The sequence below is a fragment of the Engystomops pustulosus genome, chromosome 11, assembly GCF_040894005.1.
Source record: "Engystomops pustulosus chromosome 11, aEngPut4.maternal, whole genome shotgun sequence".
Lineage (NCBI taxonomy): Eukaryota > Metazoa > Chordata > Amphibia > Anura > Leptodactylidae > Engystomops > Engystomops pustulosus.
Window position 1 is genome coordinate 8,776,310 of NC_092421.1, and position 16,263 is coordinate 8,792,572.

At 46.0% G+C, this 16,263-nt stretch overlaps 1 protein-coding gene across 1 annotated transcript in view; it reads right to left on the reverse strand.

Annotated features, from left to right (window-relative positions):
- LOC140106444 (uncharacterized) overlaps positions 1 to 16,263 on the reverse strand; it is a 62,894-nt gene that overhangs the window by 2,483 nt on the left and 44,148 nt on the right. Inside the window, exons 21-27 of the mRNA XM_072130893.1 lie at positions 8,105 to 8,182; positions 7,859 to 8,020; positions 5,731 to 5,854; positions 4,311 to 4,375; positions 3,543 to 3,657; positions 1,611 to 1,708; positions 632 to 737 (exon numbers count right to left, since the gene is read on the reverse strand). Of these exons, the coding sequence (XP_071986994.1) occupies positions 632 to 737; positions 1,611 to 1,708; positions 3,543 to 3,657; positions 4,311 to 4,375; positions 5,731 to 5,854; positions 7,859 to 8,020; positions 8,105 to 8,182 (748 nt within the window). The remainder of the gene's footprint in view (positions 1 to 631; positions 738 to 1,610; positions 1,709 to 3,542; positions 3,658 to 4,310; positions 4,376 to 5,730; positions 5,855 to 7,858; positions 8,021 to 8,104; positions 8,183 to 16,263) is intronic.

Consider the following 16,263-nt stretch of genomic DNA (forward strand, 5'->3'; position numbering starts at 1 on the left):
GAGCGGGGAAGCGACACATGCAGGATATCGGGTGCAGGATCTTAGTGAATCTATAGATGGACAATCTTAGCGATCTTATACACGGAAAATGAACTTTCCGCAAACTCCTCCGGACTGGGTAAGTAAATGTTCCCCAAATTCTCCAGCAAACAACCAAAATTGAGATTATAGCATTTGAATCAACTTTTACTTAGGGAGAAATATTAGAGCATTTCCTGTCTTGATATAGGCCACTGCTAAACATATTCCTGACATTATGCGCGACCACTCCCTGATGCTCCCAGACAACCCCTTTAAGCAGTTAACACTTCATACACTTACCATATACCAATTCATGATAAAGAATTCATAGTCATCGATCTAATGATTCAGGTCTGAATTGTTTAGACCAAGTCAAACCTGGTCTACAAAGCAGGAGTAGTCTCTGCCGTTTTCAGTAACTTAGGTGGGCTGGGTCGCCCCCCAGCCCTGCTCCCACCCATTTGCCACATCACACCCAAAGTGGGGTTTGGGGAGCTAACTGCAGACGAAAAAGCTGGGATCGGGACAAGGCTTCGTACAACCCCCCGCCCTGTGTGTGTGACTACTCTCATCATTCTTACCAGTCACGTCTGTCAGCCGTTTCACTCACCGGAGCTGATGTTTCTAGGAGATTCCTCCTCCTTACACTGCTGGGTCCCTCCTGCATATTCTTCTTCCATAGTAAAATCATCCTTAAACTTTACCAAACGTTGGACCTAATCCACCATAAAATGGAACAAATAATCGACAATTATTAAGACAGAAGGATAAGAAGCCAAAATGCATTTACACCCGTTACACGACAAATTTCCAATATTCTATATCGGCTTGAGAAATTATCAGGGAATTTTGAGCCGAAACATTGCCACCAACTTTATTTAACTTCTAGATTTGTGTGGAGTGCTGTCTTTTCATACATTTTATAATATATTTGAAATTATGAAACACGGGGAGGAGAGGAAGTTCCTGGAAGCTGCTGTGCTTTCATGTGATCAGATACATACATGGAGTAGATTTTGCAAAAATAAGTGACCAAAGGACCTTAGATGATGTCACCTTGGTCACATGACATGCAGTGTCTACATGGAGAAATTCTGTGCTTCCATGGGGAGGAGCCGCTTGAGCAAGACACACCCCTCCGACTCCTGCTAGATCTAAATGTCTTTCGGGAAAGATAAAGTTAATTTTATGGGAATGGGGGGTACAATTTTTTTGTCCTTTAGTAAATAGGGCTATATGGGAACCTGTCACTTGCTGTATGTGTGTTAAATGTGGTGACAAGTTCCCTTTAATCACACCTCATGCCTCAGGTAGGATTAAGGACCTATGAGTAAGGTCTGAAATGCATTACCTGTTTGTATCACGTGTTTACCAATGGTATTTTTAAAATTTTTCGGCATTTTTTTGGTGCTAGCAACCTTTCGCTGTACCAGAATGCCACGCACCTTGGAAGTGGAGGACGTTTTTTCCCCCGACTATGTAGCACAACTACTCCAAGTGAGCAGCAAGGTTTTTTTTTTTTTTTTTTAGTCTTTTTCATAGTTCAAAAATCTGTATTTTAGTTTAGATGCAATTTCTGTTCCATGTACCTGATAATTATGTTGGACATTCTGATTTCCTTGTGAGTCACTCTGGGAACACAATAGACTAGGAGATCTCTGTGGTGGATTTTTTTGCCCAGATTCTTCTGAAAAATAAAAAAAAATTAAAAAAAATATAAGTACAATTCCATTAGAAGCATAGATGCTCGTAATAGTTTTGCCCTTGTACATCACTGGTCAGACCACACGAGAAGGAGAGTACAGGTGTAGAAGAGGGACAAAGCTCAAGAACAGAGGAAAGCAACTAAGATTACAACTACAGAGAAGATAAGGATTTGGTAGCATGCGTTATCGAGGCCGTGCGGTATCGATTCTTACGATGAAGGGTAAGCAAAGCTCATCCCCCCTCCTCTCCAGCGCGCCAATGCGTGCTCACCCAGGCAAGTACGTGTTCATGTAAATGTACCCTACGTCTGTCAGGTGCAAAATACCACCCAAACTAATGAGAATGCTATTATACACCAGTGCCACTATCCCTATATTGTTCCTATCCATGCCTGTAAAAGTTCCCCAGTCAGTGTTAAACTCTCCGCCTCCTTGACTTCATAAAACTAATTTACATCTCACTTCAAGCTGATTTTCTGGATGATGCCAGCAGACCAGGCCATGGAAGAAACATGATCTAGAAGCTGCTCCGCTGTTTGACCACACACTGGTAGTGGTTTATTAGGTCAATGTCTGATGACAGGTTCCTTTTAATTAATGCCTGCTAAAGTGCACCACCAGCGCAATCTTCTAGCGGAATAGAATTCCTCAGGGAGGGTTGAGACGATTTTTCTTCAGCCAATGACTCTCTCAATCTGCTCCCTCAGGAATTTTGTTACGTGATTCATATCGGCAGCAGTTGACCCTCTGGACCACCGTGGACGATGACGTTAGCCGACACCTGGGAGCAGAGTCCAAGTTGTACCCGGTTTTTCACCAGAGCCACCGCAAAGCAGGTTGGACTTGTTGCAGCGTGGTACCACCAGGTCTCTCCACAGGCGCAACTTTGGCAGCCAAGGTGCAGTACAGAGTCGTTGAGCAGAATCGTAGTCAGAGACAGGCAGATGGTCAGGACTGGCAGCACAGGACCAGAGTGGTGGACGTAGCAGAAGGTCAGGGAAGGCAGCAAGGGGTGGAGTCAGAAAAACAGAAACGGAACCGGGGTCACAACGGGAATTCGCAACACGAGCACGGGGAATCAGGAACTAAGCTTTCTCAAAGGTACAAGGCACAAAGATCCGGCGGGGTAGAAGGGAAGTGGCTAGCTATTTATTAAATTGCGATGTGGCCAGCGACAATTAGCAGCACGATGGCCCTTTAAATCTCGAGAAGCCGTGCGCACGCGTCCTAGGAGGCGGGGACGCACACACCAGATCGCGGGACGCAGCACAGGTGAGTGAGCCGATTTGCCATTTTGGACATTCGGGCGCCATTTTCCATTCCAGGGTTCAACGCCAGGAATCGCAGGTTCTTAAATTTTCATATATCGGACATTGTGGAACGTAGCAATACCCAATATGTTTATGATTTTACTTATTTTTTGTATCAGTTCTAGAGAAAAGGGGGTAGTTTGAACTTTTAGATTTTATTAAAAAAATTTTTGTTTACCATTTTTCAGACCCCCAAAGCTACTCCGATCCCACCATGTGCTGCCACATCTTCTATTACAATGTGCAAATCGCAAAAATGTAATAGGTCTGGCGAGACAAGACGGCATCGGGACCTATAACGACAGATCGTCGTCCCCCAATGACGTCACATGGAGTGACAATCAAAACAAAGATGTGCTGGTAGCTTTGCCGGCGGCAATCACAGGGTTAACACACACGATCGGGTAAATATTCCTGCACGGTAGATAATTATACTGGTCTATGGTGTCAAAGTACAGATTTGTATGGATTTCACTCTTTGCAGTGAACATTGGGGATCGCTCACCTGCGCTTATATCTGCGGGAGATTCTTCCTCCACACAGAGCGGAGATACGTCTGCATAGGTCTCGGCTTCATCTGTTATCGTTTCATCTTTCATTTCATTCAGATGATTTGTTACCTAGTTGACCACATGATGTACAAGAAGACGATTGGAAAAGATTACAAAGGCCAAAAAAATGTGTGCATGCTAAATACAGAGCCGATAAAACGGAACATAAAAAGGGATGACAACTAAAATGACGTTAAAGCGAACCCGTCACCAGGAATATCATTTTTAGCTGGTGACAGGTTCCAATAGTCTATGCTATTCTGATTTTAATGTCAACATTCTGAATCAATTTAGTACTTTATATAAGTTTTATTCACATTACCTGGCTCCCTGCCAGCAGCATGTGGTGAGTCCTGGAGGAGGAGCAGCTGCATCCTGTGTGTGCCTGTGTCAGTCTCCTCTCTGCCACACTCATCCAACAACCCCCCACCACATCTCCAGTCATGTGCATTGAGCCGCCAGGGAAGGGGGATAGTCTGGGGGAAAGGAAGAATGCATGAGGAGATGGACAGCGGCTGCAACTGCCCCTTCCCCAGGACTCACCACACAACTGGAATGTGTAATAAAGTTTTATGATGCACTGAATTTTTTTCAGAATGCGGACAAGGGCAATTATTAAAACCAACATAGCATGGATCACATGAACCTGTCACCAGCTATAAATGACATCAATGGTGACAGGTTTACTTTAAATTAGTGACTGGATACTATGATACACCTACCGGATCATCCAGTGGATCGCTCCGATTGCAAAATCTCTCTGTTGTTGCTACTTTACTGGATTCATCTGCAGAAGATGCACAAAGCTACTCATCACAATGGTCCACATTGCAAGATTTGTTCACAATTGTACTTTTAAAGCTGAATTTATGTCGTCCGGTACATTCAACGTGAGCCTGTCACTAGGAATGACATTTTTAGCTGGTAACAGGTTCCAATGGCCTATGCTGATGCTATAAAATTGTGTGGCTGCATTCTGAATCGTTTCAGTACTTTATATAAGTTGAATTCAAATTACCTGGCTCCCTGCCAGAACCATGTAGCGAGTCCCGGGGAATGGGCGGCTGCAGCCTCATAATTCTTTTTCTGCTCCACACCCTCCCCTGTCCGCTCAATACACATGACAGGAATGGGGGAGGGAGCTGGATTAGTGTGGATGAGAGTAGACTGACACAGGCTGCAGCGGAACCCCCTTCCCACTGCTGGCAGGGAGCCAGGTAACGAGAAGTCATGTGTATTGAGCGGACAAGGGAAGGTGGGGGATGGTGTGGAGCAGAAGAAGAATGTATGAGGAGACACAGGCTGCAGCCGCCCATTCCCCGGGACTCGCCACATGGTGCTGGCAGGGAGCCAGGTAATTTGAATTCAACTTATATAAAGTACTGAAACGATTCAGAATGCTGACAAAGGCAATTTTAAAATCAGCATAGTAGAGGCTACTGGAACCTGACACTAAGAACGACATTCCTGGTGACAGGTTCCCTTTAATGTCTTGTTTAGCTTCCAGTTAGTTTTTTTGGATAGGCAATACTGTCATTTAGTTTATGGTTTTTATTTGCAGTAAAACTACATGGAAACTTTTTGTCGAGATTATAACAATACTGAATGTATAGAAAGATCCTTTTTAATCAGTGCATATTTATTTCACCGACAGTCTCAGACTTAAGGACACCCGACTTACAGACGACCCCTAGTTACAGATGGACCTCTCTGACATCTGGCGAGTATCTTTGGATGTTACTTCAGTCCCAGGCTGCACTGATCAGCTGTAAGGTGTCTGTAATGGAATTTTATTGATAATCCTTGGCCCCATTACAGCAAAATATTTTGAAAACCCAATTGTTACATGGACAAAAGTGTAAAAATATACAGTTCCGACTTACATACATACAAATTCAACCTAAAGAACCTATCTTGTATGTAACCCGGGGACTGCCTGTATGGAGCAAACATTCTAGACGGAGTTTTTCTCTGTTACATAATGTAACCACATACTGTATTTACATCATTATAGAATAAATGCAGGAACATATTGTATAAAATCAGAGCAAAACAACTGCAACGAGAGAGAGAGACCTGCAGATAAAGCCTAAGGAGGCAACGCTGTGGAGGATGAACAAAACAACAAATGTCTCCTTTTACCTGCTGATAAGAAAGTCTGATGATGTTCCATAATAAGGTCTTCATACTGGTCCTTGTGCTCTTCTATGTAGTCCCACTCCTCCATAGAGAAACAGATAATGATATCCTGACACCTTATAGGAACCTGACACACAAACACAAATATACATACACGGTGGAGAAACACACATAGGAGCTCTGCCTCATCTGCACTGATACTATTTAGCGGGCCAGTGCCGCTTTCTTATCTCTAATCCCCCTCATTGTGGTACATCAAGGGTGTAACTACAGTGGTAGCAGCCATAGCAGTTGCTATGGGGCCCACAGTGTCAGGGGGCCCAGTCATCTGAACTGACCCAATAAAGAATGGAGGATGCGCACCATTATATACATATTATGCTGCACATTGTACAGTTTATTTAATATGTATATAACAGTACACAATTGGCAAGAAGGAAAAAGCAGAAGGACAGGACTAGGGACCATGTGGTCAGCAGCTACTGGGACAGATCTGTGAAAGTGTATAAATCTGTGTAAGAGCATATAAATGTGTGGTACATAAATGTGTATAAATCTGTATAAAAGTAACCAAATATGTATATTTTCCAAGGGGGAGGGGGCGCCATTCAGAATTCTGCTATGGGGCCCTGCCTCTCCTAGTTACGCCCCTGTGGCACATATTAAACTCCCCCCCCCCCCCCTGGTCTCGTCCCAGGTTGTTGGCCAGAACAGTCTGGAGACAAGTAAGCGGGTTACAGCCCATCCCGATACACCTCTGGAGACTCCGCTTTTCCCAGGTCTTACAGGTCTTGGAGTTAGGTTTACATTTTTAGGGTGCAGACTATAGAGGATATGTGGGATGACACGTCGCTCTTAGCATTTGACCAGGTTATGACCAAGTACCAGGTTGCTCGGCAGAGTCTCTATGGGTTCTTATAGCCACGGCATGGGTTGCATTAGGGGGTCCAAGTGCCCCCTAATAGGAGTGACTGGGAGGGTTCATTTCCACCATCTACTCCCGTCTCCTACAGGTCAAGTCTCATGCAACACCCTGCCACACATAGAGTGAAGTCCATGCGGTCATCCCCAAGTGAGGAGGAGGATACTGAATTACTGGAGGAGCGTACATACTCATCACCAGCAGAAAATAATAAATGGATTCTGTTAGACATCCCCCATCAATGTTATCCAACTCCGATCCTATGCCTGATGCCGGTGGTCATAGATGTAGATCTGCTCCTGCCTCATTCTGGCACGTGATCTGGGAATGACCCATATTACAAACTTATTGGAAGGAGGTTGTAGATGTCCTTACTGGTGTATTGGGGCAAACAATTAAACTTAACCCAAAAATGTGTTTATGTGGCCTTTTGGATGAGGAGGTGTGGGCGCACAACACTACAATTATCCTTATCGGATTTACACAGACTGCTCAACTAAGAAAGAAAGGCAGGGGCAAAAAAAAGAAGGTCAGATTTAAAAAAAAGTATTTTACACAGTTTACTACAATCAATAGTGATGTATGTAGTTTTGTTAAAAGTTTCGTTATTTAGGGGAATACAAACACGGATAAAACTATGCGCAGAATTTAACCCTTACAATCTTTCCAAAGTGCAAGTGTTACTGTAAAACGACATGAGTTATCAAAAGAATTACTAATCAGTTTAATGTTTTCAATGGTTTGGCACCGGATGTCGACTGCTTTTTGAAATAACATTTTTGCTTAACTACTTCCAAACACTAAACAAAGTCACTGGGGTACATTTACTGACCCGTCCCGATCCCCGAGGTCAGTTGTCCGACGAGGATTCGGAGCTGCCGCGATTCACTAAGATCGTGCGTCCAATATCCTGCACGTGTCGCTTCCCCGCTCAGGTCCGCAGGAGTTCACCTTCTTCTTCCCGGTGTATGTGAGTGCATGTCTTGCAACACAATTTGAATTTTAAATTCCGTGGTTTGTCCGATGGCCACTACCCCAATTTCTGTCGCATGAAAGCCGGCGGTGATGCACCAAAATCCGATCGCGTGCACCAAAAACCCGGGGCAATTCAGGGCAAATCGGAAATATTTGGGAAACCCGACAGAAATGCGTCTGACGGACCCTTAGTGAATGTCCCCCAATATCTAAATACTTTCCAGCACCCCTCACCTCTCCAGTCAGCAGCTCGGTGATCTTGTTGGTGACCTCCAGGATCTCCTGATGGCGGTTCCCCTCGTGTATCAGTGAGTGCGGAGGAGACGTCCTAATAAGATCCCGGATCCTGCTCCACCCTGCCCCCTCCTCAGGGATCCTCTTCACTACTATGTAGTCCTGTGCATGGAGAGAGACATTGATGTCATGTTATACATCCCCCTCATCTCTACCAGACATGACATGGGGTCCAGAAGCTCTCACCTCTCCAGTTATCAGGTAGATGATCTCTAGGGTGAGGTCTAATATCCTCTCCGCCATCGGTTTTCTCTTCTTGTCCATCTTTTGTCAGAAAAATAACTATTATTTCTATAGGGAGACAAAGGGAAAGGTCAAATAACACCTGGAGGAACTAATGGAAGCAATCTGATGATGTACTTCTTCTCCATTTAGAGAACACAAGGGCAGACGCTGGGGCACATTTACTAAGAGCAGTGCAGTGTGCATTATGTGCCGGGTCCTGTGTACTATGTGCCGGGTCCTGTGTACTATGTGCCGGGTCCTGTGTATTATGTGCCGGGTCCGGTGTATTATGTGCCGTGTCCGGTGTATTATGTGCCGTGTCCGGTGTACTATGTGCAGTGTGCATTATGTGCCGTTTCCTGTGTACTATGTGCCGTGTGCATTATGTGCCGGGTCCTGTGTATTATGTGCCGGGTCCTGTGTATTATGTGCCGGGTCCTGTGTACTATATGCAGTTTCAGGATTTCTGGCACACGTTCTTCATGAATCTGGCGCCCCCTGCACTGCCCCGACAGAGGGCACCAACATCTTTTTTGTTACACCTTTAACACTGGAAATGCGACACACTTCTGACATACTCTGTGTGATAAATGTGGCGCACGATCTGACTGAGCACCGGAACGCCCATTGCAGAAGTTTGTGTCGCATGAAGAATAACAGTCGCGCTCGAAACAAATACCTGTGCCAGCAGTTTGTACCTAATGTTTGTCTTGGAGTTTAATAGTTTAATGCAGGTAAGCCATCTTTTAGTAGAAAGTCTTTTGGATTGCTTTCTGTTGGACATTATGATGGAGATTTATCATCTCATTTCTAAGGTAAAACTGTTCTAGTTGCCCATGGAAACCAATCAGAGCTCAGCTTTAATTTTATAAACAGCTGTGGGAAAATGAAAGCTGAGCTCTGATTGGTTGCAAAAGGCAACTAGAACAGTTCTGCTCTGAGAGACGGATGATAAATCTCCCTATATTACTTTAAAGTCATTGTCTGGTGGTGATATTTCCATCACTGAAGGGATGATACAAGGTTTCCTCAGATCGATCCATTCAGCCCGACACCCCTGAAAGAATGGGGTGAAAGTGGCAGATAAATACATTTGCATCAGTGTCTTGTGGGCTCAGATTTTAATACTTTCGCTGTTCGATCCAAATGATTTGTCTCCTTTATTCTTTGGTTCGGTACCATCACGGTGATACCAGATTTATATCAGTTTTATTGTGTTTCAATACCAGGGGCGTAACTTGAGGGGGTGCAGAGGTTGCGATCGCACCCGGGCCCAAGAGGTTTAGGGGGCCCTTATGGTGTCCCTTTCCCATATGAGAAGACTATTACTATAAACCATACATTATAGTCGGGGGCCCGGCACAGACCGGGGCCCATCAGCTTCTAGTTACGCAGCTGTTCAATACTTTTTCAATGATTAAAACAATGTGTACGAAAAAAGAAAATTGTTTCGCCATCTTCTGACGCTAATAACTTTTTCATACTTCGGTGCATGGATCTGTGTTAGGCGTCTTTTTTTTGCTACCTGAGCCGACGTTTTCATTGCTAACATTTTGAGGACTGTGTGACCTTACATTTTTATGTGATGTACAATGGTGTAGAAGTGGCGTTTCCGACATTTGGCTATTTTCCGTTAAGGGCTTCACCATCGGTATTAACCATTATTATATGTTGATACCGCAGTGATACCCAACATGTTTGTGATTTTTACTATTTATCAGTTATAAGGAAAAGGGGGGGGGGGGGGGGGGGGGTTTAAGAATTTTAAAGTTATTGCAGTATGTGCCATTTTTACATAGCATAGCAGACCGAGGCGGTCATGGCAGCCAATCGCGTGTGTTTGCAGCAATATGCAGCGAACCCAACCTCTGTATGAAGAGGGCTCACCCTGTGCACCCTCATCATACACCCTGTGTGCCTCTCCGTATGGTGCAGAGCGTGAAGGAGATAGATGTTTATAAATATGTATATATTTTTTAAGGGTTGGGGCCCCCATGCAGAAGTTTGCCAAGGGGCCCAGCCTCTCCTAGTACAGCCCCTGCTCCTGATGTATCTGCCGGTGCCAGAAGGGGCTTCATGATGAATGTCCCCCAAATTCTCAGTAGCTGATAGGGTGTAAGAGACATATATATATATATATATATATATATATACATACATACATACACACAGCAGATGCTCCAGATACTGTCCTCATATTCCTCGTCTTTGCTATCAGATCCTAATATTCCTTATTTCTGCTGGGGATCAGAATAATTGGAATGAACTGTATAATGTCCCTACACACAAAGCTATAAACACGTCATCACATATATATATATATATATGCTATAGGGAGGGAGAGTAATGCAATAATCCAGGGGGAATGGACAATAAAGAGAAGCCACACTCACCTGATTACTATCAATAAAGATAGAGCTCAGTGAGGTAGAGGACCTTTAATGATGTCATGATCATGTGATCAGTCACGTGTATAGGAGAAGACCTGTAATGATGTCATGATCATGTGATCAGTCACGTGTATAGGAGAAGACCTGTAATGATGTCATGATCATGTGATCAGTCGCATGTATAGGCGGGGAAGGAGACCTTTAACGATGTCATGATCATGTGATCAGTCACATGTGTAGGAGGGGAAGGAGACCTTTAACGATGTCATGATCATGTGATCAGTCACGTCTATTGGAGAAGCTCTTTAATGATGTCATAATCATGTGATCAGTCACGTGTAGGAGGGAAGAAGACCTTTATTGATGTCATGATCATGTGATCAGTCACATGTGTTGCTGGGGTCAAGCAGCAGTCTGTGCTGTTGGAGGTAGTCAAGGACCTTGAGTGATGCGCAGCTGTAGAGGGCGCTGCACCATAGACGCGTCATACAGTCAGCTCTTACATTGTACCATTGAAACATGTACATTCCAGATGTTTCAGTCCAGAAATTTGTAGAGACCTCAAGGCTGCGTTCACACGTTCAGGTTTTCAGATGCAGTTTAGTTTTTTTAAGCCAAAAGCAGGTGTGGGTGATAATGGATGAGAAACATATCATTGGGAGAAGCCGCTCCTCCTTTATCTTCACTCCACTCCTGGTTTGGACATCAAAAACTGCATCTGAAAAGCTGAACAGTTGAACGACAGACATTGTAGAGCCTCCAGGAACTGCTCGAATGTACAGGGATTGTGGAGAGCTCCTCAGCATGTACATTGTAGGTTCTTCAGTACAAGAAACCTGGACCTCAAAGGATTCCAGACATTCTCAATGAAAAGCCCAGAATGGACTTGTTTCTTTGAGGTCTCATTGGGGCTCATTTACTTATTAAGGGTCCACAGATGTTTCAGCAATTTCCGTTTTGCTCCGCATTTAGAAGGGGATTTTGGCGCATCGGCGCCAGTTTTCATGCGACACAAATCGGGGGCGTGGACAATCGGGGGATGATCCGACTGATTCGGACTGAGTGCTGGATTTAACTTTTAAAATGTGTTGCAAGACAATACACTTGCATGCGCCAGGACCAAGAAGGTGAACTCCGGGGACCTGAGCGCAGAAGCCACGGATGCAGGATATTGGGCGCACGATCTTAGTGACTCCCCGCACAGCACATTATACACAGACAATGCACTTACATGCACCGGGAAGAAGAAGGTGAACTCCAGGACCTGAGCGGGGAAGTGACACATGCAGGATATCGGGTGCAGGATCTTAGTGACTCCCCGCACAGCGCATTATACACGGACAATGCACTTACATGCCCCAGGAAGAAGAAGGTGAACTCCGGGGACCTGAGCGGGGAAGCGACACATGCAGGATATCGGGCGCACGATCTTAGTGACTCCCCGCACAGCGCATTATACACGGACAATGCACTTACATGCACCAGGAAGAAGAAGGTGAACTCCAGGGACCTGAGCGGGGAAGCGACACATGCAGGATATCGGGCGCACGATCTTAGTGACTCCCCGCACAGCACATTATACACGGACAATGCACTTACATGCACCAGGAAGAAGAAGGTGAACTCCAGGGACCTAAGCAGGGAAGTGACACATGCAGGATATCGGGTGCAGGATCTTAGTGACTCTCCGCACAGCGCATTATACACGGACAATGCACTTACATGCACCAGGAAGAAGAAGGTGAACTCCTGGGACCTGAGCGGGGAAGCGACACATGCAGAATATAGGGCGCACGATCTTAGTGACTCCCCGCACAGCGCATTATACACGGACAATGCACTTACATGCACCAGGAAGAAGAAGGTGAACTCCAGGGACCTGAGCGGGGAAGCGACACATGCAGGATATGGGGCGCACGATCTTAGTGACTCCCCGCACAGCGCATTATACACGGACAATGCACTTACATGCAACAGGAAGAAGAAGGTGAACTCCGGGGACCTGAGCGGGGAAGCGACACATGCAGGACATCGGACGCACGATCTTAGTGACTCCCCGCACAGCGCATTATACACGGACAATGCACATACATGCACCAGGAAGAAGAAGGTGAACTCCGGGGACCTGAGCGGGGAAGCGACACATGCAGGATATCGGACGCACGATCTTAGTGACTCCCCGCGCAGCGCATTATACACGGACAATGCACTTACATGCACCAGGAAGAAGAAGGTGAACTCCAGGGACCTGAGCGGGGAAGCGACACATGCAGGATATCGGACGCAGAATCCTAGTGACTCCCCGCACAGCGCATTTTACACGGACAATGCACTTACATGCACCAGGAAGAAGAAGGTGAACTCCAGGGACCTAAGCAGGGAAGTGACACATGCAGGATATCGGGTGCAGGATCTTAGTGACTCTCCGCACAGCACATTATACATGGACAATGCACTTACATGCACCAGGAAGAAGAAGGTGAACTCCAGGGACCTAAGCAGGGAAGTGACACATGCAGGATATCGGGTGCAGGATCTTAGTGACTCTCCGCACAGCGCATTATTCACGGACAATGCACTTACATGCACCAGGAAGAAGAAGGTGAACTCCAGGGACCTGAGCGGGGAAGCGACACATGCAGGATATCGGGCGCACGATCTTAGTGACTCCCCGCACAGCACATTATACATGGACAATGCACTTACATGCACCAGGAAGAAGAAGGTGAACTCCAGGGACCTAAGCAGGGAAGTGACACATACAGGATATCGGGTGCAGGATCTTAGTGACTCTCCGCACAGCGCATTATACACGGACAATGCACTTACATGCACCAGGAAGAAGAAGGTGAACTCCGGGGACCTGAGCGGGGAAGTGACACATGCAGGATATCGGGCGCACGATCTTAGTGACTCCCCGCACAGCGCATTATACACGGACAATGCACTTACATGCAACAGGAAGAAGAAGGTGAACTCCGGGGACCTGAGCGGGGAAGTGACACATGCAGGATATCGGACGCAGAATCCTAGTGACTCCCCGCACAGCGCATTTTACACGGACAATGCACTTACATGCACCAGGAAGAAGAAGGTGAACTCCAGGGACCTAAGCAGGGAAGTGACACATGCAGGATATCGGGTGCAGGATCTTAGTGACTCTCCGCACAGCACATTATACATGGACAATGCACTTACATGCACCAGGAAGAAGAAGGTGAACTCCAGGGACCTAAGCAGGGAAGTGACACATGCAGGATATCGGGTGCAGGATCTTAGTGACTCTCCGCACAGCGCATTATTCACGGACAATGCACTTACATGCACCAGGAAGAAGAAGGTGAACTCCAGGGACCTGAGCGGGGAAGCGACACATGCAGGATATCGGGCGCACGATCTTAGTGACTCCCCGCACAGCACATTATACATGGACAATGCACTTACATGCACCAGGAAGAAGAAGGTGAACTCCAGGGACCTAAGCAGGGAAGTGACACATACAGGATATCGGGTGCAGGATCTTAGTGACTCTCCGCACAGCGCATTATACACGGACAATGCACTTACATGCACCAGGAAGAAGAAGGTGAACTCCGGGGACCTGAGCGGGGAAGTGACACATGCAGGATATCGGGCGCACGATCTTAGTGACTCCCCGCACAGCGCATTATACACGGACAATGCACTTACATGCAACAGGAAGAAGAAGGTGAACTCCGAGGACCTGAGCGGGGAAGTGACACATGCAGGATATCGGGCGCACGATCTTAGTGACTCCCCGCACAGCGCATTATACACGGACAATGCACTAACATGCAACAGGAAGAAGAAGGTGAACTCCGGGGACCTGAGCGGGGAAGCGACACATGCAGGATATCGGACGCACGATCTTAGTGACTCCCCGCGCAGCGCATTATACACGGACAATGCACTTACATGCAACAGGAAGAAGGTGAACTCCAGGGACCTGAGTGGGGAAGTGACACATGCAGGATATCGGGCGCAGGATCTTAGTGACTCCCCGCACAGCACATTATACACAGAAAATGCACTTACATGCACCAGGAAGAAGAAGGTGAACTCCGGGGACCTGAGCGGGGAAGCGACACATGCAGGATATCGGGTGCACGATCTTAGTGACTCCCCGCACAGCACATTATACACGGACAATGCACTTACATGCACCAGGAAGAAGAAGGTGAACTCCAGGGACCTAAGCAGGGAAGTGACACATGCAGGATATCGGGTGCAGGATCTTAGTGACTCTCCGCACAGCGCATTATTCACGGACAATGCACTTACATGCACCAGGAAGAAGAAGGTGAACTCCAGGGACCTGAGCGGGGAAGTGACACATGCAGGATATTGGGTGCACGATCTACGTGAATTGCGGCACAGTGCATGTCCGTCGGACAGTCCGGATCGGGGATCGCAAATCGGGCGGGTCAGTAAATGTCCCCCGTTGAGTACTATGGCAAGTCCTGTACTGAAGAGCCTAGAATGTACGGACTCCTTTGAGTGTCTAATAGGAACACCTACAAGCGCCTGGGACGTTCTCCCTACAGACCACGTCGGCTCACAGGAGTTTTTTCCAGTTATCACTTACATTCTAGAAAGTCTTGAACTTATTAAACCTAAAATATATAGGATCCTATGAGGTTCACTCTGTAGACCACAAATTGGAATATTTCATTTATTCTGTCGTCTCTTACAGTATCCCACCAAAGTTAGTGCACCTCTCACATTTGTAAAAATTTTGTTAAAGGAAACCCACCATCAAGGATCTATCTCATAAGGAAGATCGGGTGGTAGGTTCCTTTAATGTATTATAGTTTCATGCTTTTGTTTTAATAAAACTGTTAGTGGCCCAGAACTTTATAAAACTATAATCTTATGTATATGCAAATTTTGTTTAGAGGCTACTGGGGCGGATAAGGCCACAACCCCGCCCCCCCCCCCAGGAGTCTTTTTTAATCCCTCCTACCAAGAAGTCTTCAGCATTCAGCACGTCGTAGTAGCTGCTACGGGCCCATGTTGTCAGGGGGCCCAGCCACCATGCCTGCCAGATGACAAAATGGAGGATGTGCAGCATTATATACAGTGTATAGGGTTCTGTATGTGTGTATATGCTATGTGTGAGTATTTGATGTGTATATACTGTATGTATAATTATATAAATGTATATATCAGTGCATAAATTCTATGAACATCATTCTATGATATGTGTATTTTTATTAAGAGGAAAGGGCCCCATTTCTAAGTCTGCCATATAGCTCCGTGCGCCCATTGCCGGCCTACGGGGGATGCATGTAAGGGCGCAAGCTTGCGTCCGTACATACGTCCCCCTACGGTCGTGGGAATGTATCTTTATACATAAGTGATGTCTAGATCTGCCCGATGGCCGCCTTGTGTGCAGTACACTTATTTCCCTGTGTGGTATGGTTCCTGCTGGTATATATTTATGTGGGTGGTATATTCATTGCTTGTATTGTAAATAGAGGAGGGAATCGAGCACATTATATAGCAAAAAAAATTAAGTGGGCGCCAGGGAAAGTAAGCATGGTTGTGTGCCATGTAGCTGGCTCACATTGTTACAGTGTATTCAGGCCTTTGATGATTGCTAGACCATCAATCCAAAATATCAGTTTTATCTAGAACAACGATAAAGAAGAAGCAGTTCCATCAGGGAAAGAAAATTGTTGCTGCGCCACGTCCTGCAACAAAGTTGTG